The 14,148-nt window shown below is 59.3% G+C and overlaps 1 protein-coding gene across 7 annotated transcripts in view; it reads left to right on the top strand.

Annotated features, from left to right (window-relative positions):
* Amph (amphiphysin) overlaps window positions 1–14,148 on the top strand; it is a 61,380-nt gene that overhangs the window by 26,417 nt on the left and 20,815 nt on the right. For 2 of the 7 annotated variants that reach the window (XM_037213499.1, XM_037213500.1), the window contains exons 7-10: window positions 2,979–3,151; window positions 4,513–4,578; window positions 6,651–6,793; window positions 7,283–8,321. The exons of the other annotated variants lie outside the window; for them this stretch is intronic. In XM_037213499.1, the coding sequence (XP_037069394.1) occupies window positions 2,979–3,151; window positions 4,513–4,578; window positions 6,651–6,793; window positions 7,283–7,363 (463 nt within the window). In that variant the 3' untranslated portion in view covers window positions 7,364–8,321. Of the gene's footprint in view, window positions 1–2,978; window positions 3,152–4,512; window positions 4,579–6,650; window positions 6,794–7,282; window positions 8,322–14,148 lie in introns of those variants that run through there. 7 annotated transcript variants of the gene reach the window in all.

Raw genomic sequence — 14,148 nt, 5'->3', positions numbered from 1 at the left:
TTTCGGTTTCTGCTTATTTCCCATGTATTCGTGTTAGTCTGCGTTGATCTCTTTCCATCTGGATGTCTTCTGTCCTGCTTGAGATGCGCTGTTGTCAGCAAGCGTCGTTAAATGGGAACAAGCCTGCCACACGGGTATAAGCCTGGGCCTGAACGACCCAACGTCGGCTCGGGTTCCGGGCCTTGTTAAGCGCCCTGCTTGGTAGTTGAGGGTGAGATCTGCTCCGTCGTAGTACGAGTGGGCACGCAGTACCAGCCCGTGAAAAGCTGAGCGTTGGCCGCACACTTCAGACTGAACTCCACCCTGTCCGTCGGCCGTACCCGAGCTCTCTTTGTTGATGATCCGCGTCTGTCAGCCGTGCACAGCGGCCTTGGTGCACTGTACCAACGCGAACTACGATGTACGTGGCATTGGTGCGTTGCATCGATAATGAAAAGTTTATTTGGTTTGCAGATCAGATCGGAAAAACCGTTCGGGTTATCTCTTGTTTGAATGGGTTTAAACTTCATCGGAGCCGTGGGATCATGGAGTGCAGTGCAATGAGAAGCAGGATTGCTACACTATTTCACTGTGGATCTGGCTATTTGTTGAGCCCTGCCAATCGGATCAGCCTGCCTCTGTAACCTGTCTGGATGTTGGTAAGGTGGTGCCTTGTTTGATAGCTCGGCGCTCCTTTGCCAGTAAGTCAGGGCCTCCGAAAGGCTGTAGCGTTTGCCTAATGGCCAAACGTCGTTGGCGGGATGGCTAAGGTGGCTTTTAGATTTGCCATGGTGTCTGTAACGTACTGAGCAAAACATTAACGTATTTAGTGCGCAGGCATTTGTTGCCATTTTAGTGGTTATCCATTCACAGGAGAAAAAAAAACATGGATACCCCTCCCCCAGCACTTCGGCAACCGTCTCGCGCGGCATGCTGCCCACCGACTGGTACTTTCTGTCACCGGTGATAGGCTTCGCTCCCTGTCGCGCGGGGTGCTTGGCGTGATCTCGCTGTGCTGGGCTTGTGTCTGCGTGTGTGTGACGGGCTGCTGCGCGAGGGAGGCGACTTGACAGTAGCGGGCACACTCATCACAGTTGGCACCCTGTGACAACAGTGGCGCTCGTGTGTCATGTGCCGACGGCTGGTCTGCCCGTCATTCAGCGGCGCGGCGGCTCCCATCCCGCACTGGTAAAACGTGAGGGAAGCTAATCAGCAAAGCGATCTGTGAAGATGAGATTATTATTGTTTGTAGTAATGATATGCAGGCCTTCAGTATTTCTACAACGAAAGAGGCACGGAGCGAGTGAACTCTTACCAAAATTTTATATCATGGAAAGACTCACGTGAAATCAGCTTAGGTGCACTCCTGTTTCCGCTTAGCTCAGAGTAGCATGTCGGCTGTCACTCCGAGGCATGCTTCTGCTTGTGTCGGTGTGGTCCGTGAGGTGTTCCTTCATTCAGTACTCGCCCCGGCCGCTGGACGCCAGAGCCTGGGAGCTGCGCGGGCGCAGCTGTCCGCGTTGCTGGGCTCGGCTCGGTCTCAATGGACACCGACGACGCTGCGCCGCTGGCCGGGGCTCGTTCTCGTCGCTGCATGCGCTGGCTACCATGCTGGTCCGTGGTCGGAGGTTCGCGGGCAGCTAGCATGCTCGACACGATCCTGTGCCGGCGACGGGCTTCACTGTTCGGTGCATGCTCACAGCCTTGTCTGTGCCGGGCTATGGTCATGGCAAGCCGGGGACAGCTGGGAACCTGGCCGGTTGGTTGTTTGTGCTACGCGGAAAACGTCTTTATCCTGGCTATCATTTGCTCAACCCCATCTAGCGACCAAAGGCGCGTGATGTTCAGTGGCGTGGCGTTTTCTGCGTGGCTTGAACTGATCCGCTTCGGGCATCACCTGGTCCTCGGCCGACGGCCGCCAACAGGCCGTCGTCGGTCGGCACCCGAGTGAACCCGGCGAGCGCGCGTGGTTGGCCCTCTCCCGCGATCCTGCCCCGCTCGCATGGGCCGCGAGCGGCCGGTGTGCACCACGCGTGGCGGCCGAGGACGGGCGCATGGCCAGCTGCCGCCCCGCTTGTCCAGACGCCTCCCGGGACAGAGGTCGGCGGCCGCGCTGCATGGCCCCCAGCTAACCGGTGTCTGTGTCTCCCCGGCGGGCTCTGGCCGCGCGTGCAGCGGTCGCGACGACGCGCGCCTGGTGCGCGGCAACAGCGCCGTCGGCTTCAAGCAGACGCTGAGCTCGCTCACCAAGCGGCTATCGGTGCGCCAGGAGCGGCCCGGCGGACGCGGCGGCCGGGTGACGCGCGCCGCCACCTTCCACGTGACGCCGCTGACGTCGCCGCCGCCGGCCGCCGAGGGACCGGCCTCGTTCCCGGAGCCGCCGGCGGCCGGCGCCGGACACAACCCGTTCCGGCAGCCGGCCGGCTCGCCGGCCGCCCAGCGGCGCCGCCACAACCCGTTCCTCGAGTCACCGCGGCCGGGCGCGCCCACGCCGCCGCCGCCGCCAGTCCCGACGTCCCCACCACCCGCGCACGGCGGCACGGGCGAGCAGATCCTGGAGGTGTCGGCCGCCCCGCCCCCGCCCCCACCACCACCACCACCACCGCCTCTCCCCTCCCCCTCCCCCTCCCCCTACCCCCGCCGATATTGCATGGGCCGAACCCGGCCATCCAGCTAACGGCGCCCGCTCTTTCCAGCGACCACGCCGGGCCGCCGGACTCTGTCACTGCCATAACTTCTTCCGTTTCTGATGGTGGCGCGGACCGCAACTCCGGTGAGGCCTCTTCTCCTAACTCTCCTGTGACTGGCGACGCCAGCGAGCCGGCCAAGGCCGAGGCGCCGCCCAAGCCGCCGCGCACGCCCGAGGCCGGCGAGGAGGCGCCAGCGCCGCCCTCGGCGCCGCCCGAGCCGGCCGCCGCCGCCACCGCCGGCGGCGACACTGCGCCAATCGCGGAGCCGGAACCCTCCGTCGTCTCTGGCATATATCCTTCCCTCCCCAGCGTCCCCGAGGTGGACTCGACCTCCGACTCACCCGCCGCCGCCGCAGTGGACTCACCCGCTGATGGTGCTGGGTCTATTGACAGGAACAAGCCGAACAAAGAGGATCCGCGGCCGTACGAAGAGATTTCGTACAAGAAAGAGAACGGCGACTCGAACGGCGAGGTCCCTTCGGGTGAGTGCGAGGCCTCGGCGTGGCGGATGGCATCGGCCAGCAGCCGCGGCTGGCGTCTGTCAGCTGTCTTGCGTACCTATTCTGGCTCGCATGCGTGAGTCGCCGCACTGCCGCGCGCTGGTCGCGCCACACTCGGCCTCCAGTGCAGCTGTGCTGAGGTGCATGCTTGTCGTACGTTGTGGGGAAAGTAGCACCTTTGTGGTTGTCGACGCAGCGCGTAAAACGGTGCGGTTAGCGTGCGGTAGCGTGCAAGTGCTATTAGTTACGACCCAGGGATAATAAAAAAGCTGTGATCGTATTCTTTGTTAGATGGGCCGGGCGCCCACTTTGGAAAATAGCATGGAAAAGAATAAAGTTTGACCATATGAGCTTTGTGCACGTTTGTTTTGTTTGCCGAGCTCTCTTGATTTCGTGTTTTGTTAGCTCGCGCAGCGGGATCTGCAGGCGCCAGCTCTGTTCTGTCAATTTGTTCGTCGTGACCCTCGCGCCATTGTTGTGGCGTCCTTCAGTCTGCGGAGGTAATAGATTGGCTAGGACCGATTTGAAGGCACGTTCTACCGCGACACGAGGGCGACATTTAGATGAGCTTCTAGTGCTCAGCCTCAGAAACGGGATGACGGGGAGAAGCAGCGGCCCCTGATTGAAGATGCGCTGTGTATTGATGTAGCTTTGAACTCGGACTGACTGAGAGGGAACCCCACATCGGTCTCAGTATGGGTGATGATAACCTCCGGAAAGGCAAGCTGCGGCGTCCCCGTGGTTCCTCATAGACCCTAAACCTCAGCGTGTTTAAGAAGCGCCTCAGCTTATGCCGAGCGGTGGTTTTGGGCGTGCTCGCTCGTTGGTCGCAGCTTGCTCGTTTTGTATGCGAGTTCACAATCCAGTTTCGTAGCGGACTGTTCGAACTCTTGTGCTGTGTTAGTTGTGGCGTACGTTTGTCTGGTATGCCAGTTGCCAGTTAGCCATCTAGTTTTGGCCTTGGTTGTCTTCTGTCGTTTCTAACATCGCCACACCCGCATCGTATCTTTGACCTGCGCATGCGTGTGGGCTGAATCCACCCGTTAATGGAGGATTCGGCTCGCATCACGCACGCACGCACGCACGTACACGCACGCGCGCACACAACGGTAGCAGGGGACGTCCCTCACCACCTCAGCAGAGTTGGCATACCCTGTGTGATAGAGCGCACCGTGTCCGACTAGCCGGCGCCGCCGTGCCCGCGTACAGCCCGCGTCGCCACGGCTGGCTGCTCCTGGTGTGCTCGGGACCCCCGGGCAGCCGGCATCACCCTGTGTGCTGCCGGCGCCGGCGGTGAGCGCCGCTGCTGCACCTGTAGTCAGTGGGGCGCCTCCTGTCGACAGGCGCTGCCCGGCCGGTCAACGGCGGCGCCAAGGTGCGACCTGAGGAGCTCTACGACATCCCCGTCGGTAGGTCACGCCACATCGCCCACACGCGCAGCACACGCCGCAAAACGCATGTGCGGCGCTCGATCTGGCGCGTTCGTTGCGCACGTCGTTGTGTACCCGGTTTGCATATGCAACCCTTCTTGTGAGACTGTGTGTTGTTGTGTACGTGGTTCGCATATGTAACCCTTCTTGTGAGACTGTGTTGTCGTTGTGTGCCCGGTTCGCATATGTGACCCTTCTTGTGAGACTGTGTTGTCGTTGTGTGCCCGGTTCGCATATGTAACCCTTCTTGTGAGACTGTGTTGTCGTTGTGTGCCCGGTTCGCATATGTAACCCTTCTTGTGAGACTGTGTTGTCGTTGTGTGCCCGGTTCGCATATGTGACCCTTCTTGTGAGACTGTGTTGTCGTTGTGTGCCCGGTTCGCATATGTGACCCTTCTTGTGAGACTGTGTTGTCGTTGTGTGCCCGGTTCGCATATGTAACCCTTCTTGTGAGACTGTGTTGTCGTTGTGTGCCCGGTTCGCATATGTGACCCTTCTTGTGAGACTGTGTTGTCGTTGTGTGCCCGGTTCGCATATGTAACCCTTCTTGTGAGACTGTGTTGTCGTTGTGTGCCCGGTTCGGACATGTAACCCTTCTTGTGAGACTGTGCTGTCGTTGTGTGCCCGGTTCGCATATGTAACCCTTCTTGTGAGACTGTGTTGTCGTGTGCCCGGTTCGCATATGTAACCCTTCTTGTGAGACTGTGTGTTGTCGGGCACGGCACACACGTTTGGTTTTGCGATAGTTGCACAGGCTGATGACATATGTTAATCGTTTTGAAGTGGGATTCAAGACACGAAGTATTCTATCTCAATGTTACATAATCAGGACCTCACTGGTTTATTTTCCATACTTTTGAGTCGGCGCTTGTATTTGCCGACGCACAGAACGTTTGTCCGCTCCATTTTTGATACCTCTGAATTTGGCTAATTACGCGACTCGTTTAGACCTTGTGGTTTGTGCGAGGTGCAGGGAGTGCGAGCCGCCGATACTGCGCGTTGATCACGCCTACAAGCCATGTATGCATGGCTCGTAGGCGTGATCAACGCGTATGCATGGCACCTCATGAGCCATGTACGCATGGCTCATGAGGTGCATGGCTGCTTGGTCACGGGCGTGCCACGTGCCTTTGTTAAGCTCGGCGTCTTGTGGCCTTGCCTTCCCGGTGTTTGCCTGCCACCAGTACGGGCTCAGAACAGACACTGAAATCTAAAAAGGGAGAACGGAAGCTGATCAGTGTTTTCGGAAACGTTTTGTGCGGCCTCCTTCCACTGAGTTCCATGGAGTTACTGCCTTAGCCTGCTGTGTACCGAAGTCGCGTCCCCGTCCAGGAGGTGGTGCATCTATACCGTCGGTGTGACGTCATCCATTTTGGGTCACGCCTCGCCGGAGGCCGCCGGCGCTATTTCAGCCGGTTTGCTCGTGGCCGCTGCCGTAGGAGCCGGATTTAAGCCTTGCGTGTCGCGCTAGCGGGTCTGGTCTGCGCACAAAGCCTCGTGTTGCATCGTGGGATCGGAGCGCATCGTGCGCGGGAGACGCTGTACGGCGCGCCCAGCCGGTGTGGCCGTGTCCCCGCGCGGTCGCTTTGCTGGGGGGGGGGGGGGGTATAAGGAGAAGCGCTGTCAGACCACCACGGCTGGCCCGAGCCCTGACCTGGACCCCAGAGTGAACACGATGTGGACTGTGAGAGTGACTACGGCCAGCCCCGTGCACTGATCTGTGGTGCGGCCGGGGACCGCGCGCCGCCCGTCCTGTGCGTGGGGTTGTCTCTTCCCACCTGGTGTGGCCTCTGTAGCTATGTGCCCGCGGCTGTTTTTCGTGTTTTCACTGTGTCCTGCGGTGCGGTGCGTGCGTGCGTGCGTGCGTGCGTCCTTGGCCGCGCCTGCCGGGCGTTGTGCCAGTGGCACTGTGCTCAGTGAGATCTCAGGCCATGAGTAGGGGGTCTCCCCGGCGGCTGCCGCTGAGTCGTGTGGCTCTTCCGGAGCCGGGAGCGGACCGCGGCGGGCCCCGCCGTCGTCGCCTGTGTCCAGCTCGGCCCTGTCGCCGCCAGGGGCCACCACAGAGAACCTGCCGCCGGGCGTGCTGTACCGCGTCAAGGCCGCCTACAAGTACCAGGCTGAGGACGCGGACGAGCTCAGCTTCGAGGTGGCCGAGATCATCCAGGTGGTGGAGTACGAGGACGCCGAGGAACAGGTTCGTGAGGGGCGTTGCGTGCGTCAGCGCGCCAGCTGATGTGCGCCAGCGTGTGGACGGTGTGCAGCACGCACGGGCGCGGCGGCGGGGTCGGGGTGGGCGGCTGTGACGGCGAGCGGGAACCCAGCTTTCCGCCCGCCTGCAGGTGTGGCCGGTGTGTGCGACTTGTGGCGTTTATGAGGGAGGGGAGTTATTGCGATGACGGCGCCGCTCCGGTGCCGGGGTCTCGGCGAGCCCGCACTGTGTAGCGGGCTGGGCCGAGCGGCGGCGGCTCTTCTAAGCCACACGCGGGCGGGCCAGGTGTGACTTGTATGTCAGACCTTCGAGGCGCTACTGCCAGGTACCATTTACTACTTGTGGCGGCGGCGCTGAGGTTTTTGTGTTTCACTGAATCGACGCGAATACTTTAAGAGCAGCTGTGCTTCGGGCGTCGGGGATTTCGTCCGATGGGTGTGGGGCTGACGTGAAGCTGGTGGTCTCCGCCTGCAGGAGGAGGGATGGCTGATGGGCGTGAAGGAGACGTCGGGCCAGAAGGGCCTGTTCCCGGCCAACTTCACGCGCCCCATCTAGGCGACCTCAGCCCGTGCCAGCAGTGCCTCAACTCGCCGCCGCTCCCGTGTGGAGGGCGCTAGTGTGCCACACGGATCCTGCAGACCGGTAGACGGACGCGCAGCCTCTAACTTTTGGAACCAGTTGCCCGGTGTGGAGCGGAAGCGCAACAGACGCCGGGAGTTGGTCGCCGCTGTGCATAGTGTTCAGCAATAAGCGCTTCCCTGGGCCCTTCCTGGCTGTAAGCTCACAAAATTTGTTGTGGTCCGCCTGTTTTCAATCGTCAGTTTTAATCGTTTCGAACCGAAGCTTTTTCCCATTCGTGGGTTTTGTCCACCGCTGCTAATACCAAAAGACAGGCTTACATGAGACTGAAACTTACATGAGACGATAATGGTCTTACAAAGCCAAACCACGTAGACGCCGGATAGCTGGTCCCCCAAACAGGCGGTTGTTGGACTCTACCTTACCGATGATCTGTGTTGAATCTAGTATTCTAGCCGTGAGAGGTAAGCCACCCATGTTTGACTAATGCGTAGCTCGTTAAGTTTACGTTACTATAGGTTTTTGGACCGGTTTTGTTATCGATTTCCGGCAGAGTGAAATAAATTTCATGTCGGTCGGCGTCGTGCTCTTTGCAGGTAACTTTATATATACCCGTAGAGTATCGGAGATTTATCCGCATTTTTGTCACTAACGTGCTCAACCAATCGTGTGCGCCGCTGTATCCGGCGACCCCGTAGGCGTGACCGCGTGCGAGACGACGTGACGAGCGCGTGAGCGCGTGAGAGGCTGGTGTGCGTGAGGCTCTTCGATGTCTGTAAATAGTGAGGCGTGCCGCCGCGTGGATGGCGCGCTCCCCACTGACCGCGCCGCGACAGTGCTGCCACCTGCGGCTGAGACAGCCGGTCCCAATCGCGGGCCTGACCTAGACCCGTCTGCACCGGCCGGCGCCCGTCTGTCCGCCGGAGGGGGGGGGGGGGGGGCGCTGGGAAGGGACCACGTGCGGGCTGTCCGTGGCCGGGGTGTCTGGGGGCTTAAACAGCGATCTGGTAAGATGGTGGCATCGAGGGAGGTCCGGCCTGGCTGAATAATGACATGCATTTCAGGTCCGGGCACAAAATGCTGTCGACTATTAATACGCGTATTCGTTGGGGCGGCATCGGCAGCGTTGTCGGTCACGTGTGATGAATCGGTAGGGAGACGACCCGGGTGGGGGGCTGTGTGTCAACACCGGGGATGTGGCGATGGTCGGAGCGGACTGCCGGTCGGACGGGTCCTGGTCGCCCGTCCCCTGCCCTCCAACGTCCAATCGGCATGCGTGTGATCTGGATTGTTGCTTCTTTTCTATGGCCGTCTGGCCGGACCTGCCGCGGCGCGGAACTGCCAGGCCTTTGGGCGCGCGTGGCTGCGGTGAATGAGCGCGAGTGCTGATGTGAACGCCGTCAGTCGGGGCTAATAAACGAACCTGTGAATGATCGGCCTTTGAGGTGGCGCCTGTGCCCGCTGTCCAGGTGGCACACATATCGGCACGGTGACTCGGATGCAGGGCCTCGAAACGAGATTGTGGTATACGTTGTTGTTTGTTGTTAAAGCATTTGCGAGTTGTGTAGCGCATTTGCGAGGAACATTATTAATGTAGATATTATGCAGTAAGAGCCTTATTCCTCTTAAAAACAGAAGGGATATAGATGCGTTGACGTTGCGGCAGCCTGCCTTTGTAGGAACGGAAAGCGGTAATGAATTCGAGGTACTGATTGTGACTTTATGACCATCAGTTACGAAGCATTGTATGGGCCGTCCATAAATAGGCCACGCCCGGAGGTGGGAGGGCTCTGAAAGCCTAACAGAGACGTGGCGAGGGAAGCGTGTGAGTTTTGTACAATGCGATGTAACGCTGCGGTGTTACAAATGCTGAAATCTAGAAAGAAATGTCAACAGCGTAACAGGGAGCATGACGTTCTCGCCCGGCGCCACTTGGAGGGTGCAGGGGGTGGGAGGTGTGAAATGCGTAGCACCGATTTCGTACCGGGTCAAATTATGACAGACGGCGACCAATTTTGTGTATATGCGGACAGCTGGACGGCGCGCCGTTGACGCGTCTGGGTGTCAGATGTGGCGCAGCGGCTGTGTGAGAATCCGTGCGAGATAGTGCGCGGCGCCTTGTAAACAGCGAAGCCCTTGAAAACGAGCGGGCCGGCTCCGCGCGATTCGCGAGTTAGGTTGGTTAGTGGTTCGGTGCCGAGCTGCTACTTTTAGTGTTACATGATTTATTGCAATAGCATATATAATCTGTCGCGATTGTCAGGTCATAGCCATGGTGTTTTGGATGTTCCCGGCGTCCCGGCGTTGTTTCGGGTACTTCTTGCACGCTGTATCTTGAAGGTAAGATGATGCAATCCGGCAGCTTTCTGGGTTTCGTCAGTGTTGCATGCTCTATGAAAGACAGGCCGCTTAGGTAGGGTTGTGTAAAAAGTAGGTTCAGGGGTGACCATGTGCTGTAACTCAGTTTATATCAGTTGGAGGTGTTTGGCACAGTGGTCTCTGCCTTCTTTCCCCATGGTTTCCATGGTAATCATGCCTAAAGATAGTCTAATGGAGTTTTGAGACAAAATTGCATTATTATAAATAGGAAGTTGTTTTATTGTCAGTCTTGTCTCCTGTGTTAGTATCATTTGCCATACACACATACCTACAAACCTGACTGCCAAAGTTACACATTGCACAGCACACATCTTGCATGGTAGGGTCATTGTTACAAAAAAGTACAGTATACACACCCTAAATCTAAATGCCTTGAACTCAGTGCACACTAGCTACCAATTTCATGGCACAGAGAACCAATGTTCCAGGAACTCATTGGTGTATGAATGAATTTGCAAGCAAAAGAAGCTGTGAAATGTTAGAAATTTATGTCAATATGAAAGTAATCTAAGCCTTCAGGGTAATTGCCTGAATTCAGCAAGCTCAAGGCTCAGTGTGCCAATTTTGGGTAGGCACCTACCACAGTGGAGGGATTTTATGCAGGCTGGCTTACAAATTCAAATGACCAGTGTGCAAAAGATTCAACTCACCAAAAGCTTACACAATATCTGTTTGTTTGACTTTGAGTGCATTTGTGTTGAATGCACGTGAGGCCAAATTGCTGCCAATTTGTTCACCATAACTTGAAAAAATATTTTGTGATATTTTGACTTGAAATTACCCAAGTAACATTATGAATCCTTGAAACAATGACTCACTCCTCTCAGTGCACTAACATCATTGATGACTGCACACCAACTTTAGTGTTCTTAGATATACAGCTTGGATGCTCTGAACTTGTTGCTTGGATGTCACTGGTGTACCAGAGATTTGCATCAGAAATCATACTTGGTGATGTTTACGTTCATGTGCACAGCAGATGAACTGACCAGATTACTCCTCTCCCCAGGCATAGTATCCAGCATCATGTGGTCAGTGCTGAACAAGGCTGGCAGCGTGGGCCAGTCGGTGTTGTCGGTGACAGACCGGTGCTTTGAGCCGGCTGTCGACATCATCCTGCGAGTGCCCAGCCTGGTGCTGCTTGACTACTGCTGGCAGTTTGAGCTGGACCGCACGCTCCTCTGGGGTGCCGACAATCAGGACAACTATGGTATCTTCAACACCATCATTGCCATATCATGTGAGTTGTCTGCTTGACTTTGCATCATGTTTGCATCTTTTCCTGCATGACATTGCTCTTGTGTATTACAATATTGCCAGTTGTTTTTACTGTGCTTTGTAAGTATGCTATGGTCGCTGAATGCAAGGCAAGAGCTTTGTCTCTGCTTTTTTATTGCAATTCATGTATTGGTTTAGGAGCATGGAGGCATCAGTAGCTCAGTGGCATTGTGAGGATGCCAGCTCACCAGAACAGCACTTGATTAGCCTTTGTCAGTTATGTTCCATATTGGCCAGCATTGGCTGCCTGCAAGGGGATGCTATGGGACCTTTGCATTAGTCAAGGGGCAAAATGTGGCCGAGCCCTGCACCGACAGGCTTCCATCAGCCGCCACTGCATGTGTTCACCGCCAGGCTGTACTATGGCACCCATGTGAGCTTCATGTTGTCGGCTCACATAGGGGCCATTCCATCAGCCACCACCGCATGTGCTCACCTCCAGGTTGTGCTATGGCACCCACCTGAGCTTCATGTTGTTGGTGCGCATGGGGGCCAGACAGGGTGGCATCACGGGACACCGCGGGGAGGGCTCGAGTTGGATTCCCGGTGGCGTGATAACCTCTCAGTGCTGATTCATGATTCATGGATGCCTCGTTCCATCCGATACAAGGGCGTCCTGTGTGGTCTAGTCGATACAAGGGCGTCCTGTGCGGGCTGGTCGATACAAGGGCGTCCTGTGTGGTCTAGTCGATACAAGGGCGTCCTGTGCGGGCTGGTCGATACAAGGGTGTCCTGTGTGGGCTGGTCGTGGCAGCCCGCAGTTAGCCCTTATTACAGTTAGTGCACGGTCGGGGAGCAAAACATCGCTAGCCTAATGCGGACGACCCCTGAGCGGCCAAATGCGGAATCCGCATTTGTCTCCTGCTGGCCTTTGGCATGCCTGTTTGCTGAGCTGTTGGTGATCAGAGAATGAAACTCGTGCTCGGTTGTGTTGATTTGTCATGGGGCCTGAAGGGTTGTTCTGTGTAAGACTCCGGTTGCCTGTGCGAGACTGGTGTTCAGTATGGCTGGCTCTCAGGGGTGACCCCGACCTCAGCGCAGCCCGTGACGACCGCCCCCGCCCTGTGACCGGAGGTAGTGTCAGGGTGGCCCCGACCTGAGCTCGGCCCGTGACCACCGCCTCCGCCCTGTGACCGGAGGTAGTGTCAGGGGTGGCCCCGACCTCAGCGCAAGCCCGTGACCACCCGCCTCCGCCCTTGTGACCGGAGGTAGTGTCAGGGGTGGCCCTGACCCTCAGCGCAGCCCGTGACCACCGCCTCCGCCCTGTGACCGGAAGGTAGTGTCAGGGGTGGCCCTGACCTCAGCGCAGCCCGTGACCACCGCCTCCGCCCTGTGACCGGAGGCAGTCTCAGGGATGGCCCCGACTTGAGCTCGGCCCGTGACCACCGCCCCCGCCCTGTGACCGGAGGCAGTCTCAGGGATGGCCCCGACTTGAGCTCGGCCCGTGACCACCGCCTCCGTCCTGTGGCTGGCAGTGGTGCTGCAGGCGTTCGCCGTGCTGCTGCTGCCGCTCGAGTACGTGGTGCGGCTCTACATGCACTACATCAGCGCCGCTGTGCTCGTGCTCGCCAACCAGTTCTCCTACTACCACGTGACGAGCGAGGCGGCGCAGCCGGCCGGGCCAGGTCTGGCCGGCTTCTTCCAGCTGGTGCCCGTGTGGCGGATCTGGGGCGACGCGGCCGACGGCGAGGACCGCCGACCGCAGGTGGAGTTCCTGCGCCGCCAGCTGGCTGCCATTGCCGTCCACCTGGCGGCCGCCGTCTGCGTCACCGTGCTGCTCGAGGTGGAGGACACGCTCCGACGCGTCTCGCTGCTGGCGCACGCGGCGCCCGTCGTGGCGCTGATGGCCGACATGGCGTCCGGCGCCGACCTGGTGACGCTGCACAACTGCGCCAGCGCCGTCACCATCCTCAGCTGCCTCACCTGGCTGCTCGGCTGCGTGCCGGCCTGCATCGAGTACTACCAGCAGCTCTACCTGAAGTACTACTTCCACGCCACGCAGGTGTACGACGCGGCGGGCATGGCGCGCCAGTGCTGTGGACGCTGTTCGTGCCGCGACTGCAGCTCGCCTACTGGCTGTGCCTTGTGCTGACGCAGTTCCACCACTACGTGTACGTGCCGCGCAGCCATCCGATCGCACGCCGTGAGTGGTACATCGTCCTGCTCTCGGCCGTCGCCAGCACCACCGCCTCGCCCATCAGCCTGGCCAGCTTCTGCGTGGCCGTGGCGTACGGCTCGTGGGCCACCGTGCGCCTGCTACGCGCGCTGCTGCGCGTGCGCACCGCCGCGCACAGCGGCTGGATGGATGCGGCCACGGTGTTGGTGCTGGCGCTGCACGTGGACCTCATCCACCTGACCGTGCGGGCGCGACTGGCCGTCATGTCGGTGGCGCTGTTCGTGGCCGCGACGTCGACGGCCCACGCGGTGTACGACGTGGCCGAGGCGGCCGTGCTGGCGCTCAGCGCCTCCGGCTGCCGGCGGCCTGGCCGGCACCTGCGGGTCGTCCTCGTCTGCTTGCTGCTGGCCGCGTTGCCCGTCTACCTGACGGTGCTGCTCTGCCGGCTGTTTGAGCGCGACTTCTGGATCCTGCTCGTGTCGTCGTCGGCGCTGACGCTGGCCGTGCAGGCGCTCGGCCTGCTCACCGTGTACGCCGCCGTCCTCCTGTACGACGCGCAGCGGAGCGAGCCGTGGCGCCATCTGGACGATGTGGTGTACTGCACGCGCGCCACGGCCGGCGTGGTGCAGCTGCTCGTCGTGCTGCTCGTCGTCGCCACCGGCGTGTGGGAGTCGATGCACGGCCGCTGGTCTTGGGCCAACGTGGCTGTCCTGCTCGCGCACTGCTACTTCATCGTGTGGCGGCGGCTGCGCGACGGCTGCTCGCAGCTAATGCTGCGCCGCGCCGCCGCCCGCACAGCGCGCGCTCTGCCCGAGGCGGCGCCCGACCAGCTGGCACGTTACGGTGACGTCTGCGCCATCTGCTACTGCGCCATGAGCGAGGCGCGCCAGCTGCCGTGCCGCCACCTCTTCCATGCCGCCTGCCTGCGCAAGTGGCTGTACGTGCAGACCAAGTGCCCGCTGTGTCAGGCGGAGCTCGTGGGCCAGGG

This window comes from Pollicipes pollicipes, unplaced genomic scaffold (genome assembly GCF_011947565.3).
Source record: "Pollicipes pollicipes isolate AB1234 unplaced genomic scaffold, Ppol_2.1 Scaffold_3087;HRSCAF=3621_pilon_pilon_pilon, whole genome shotgun sequence".
NCBI lineage: Eukaryota > Metazoa > Arthropoda > Thecostraca > Pollicipedomorpha > Pollicipedidae > Pollicipes > Pollicipes pollicipes.
This window is presented reverse-complemented; position numbering and strand designations above follow the sequence as displayed.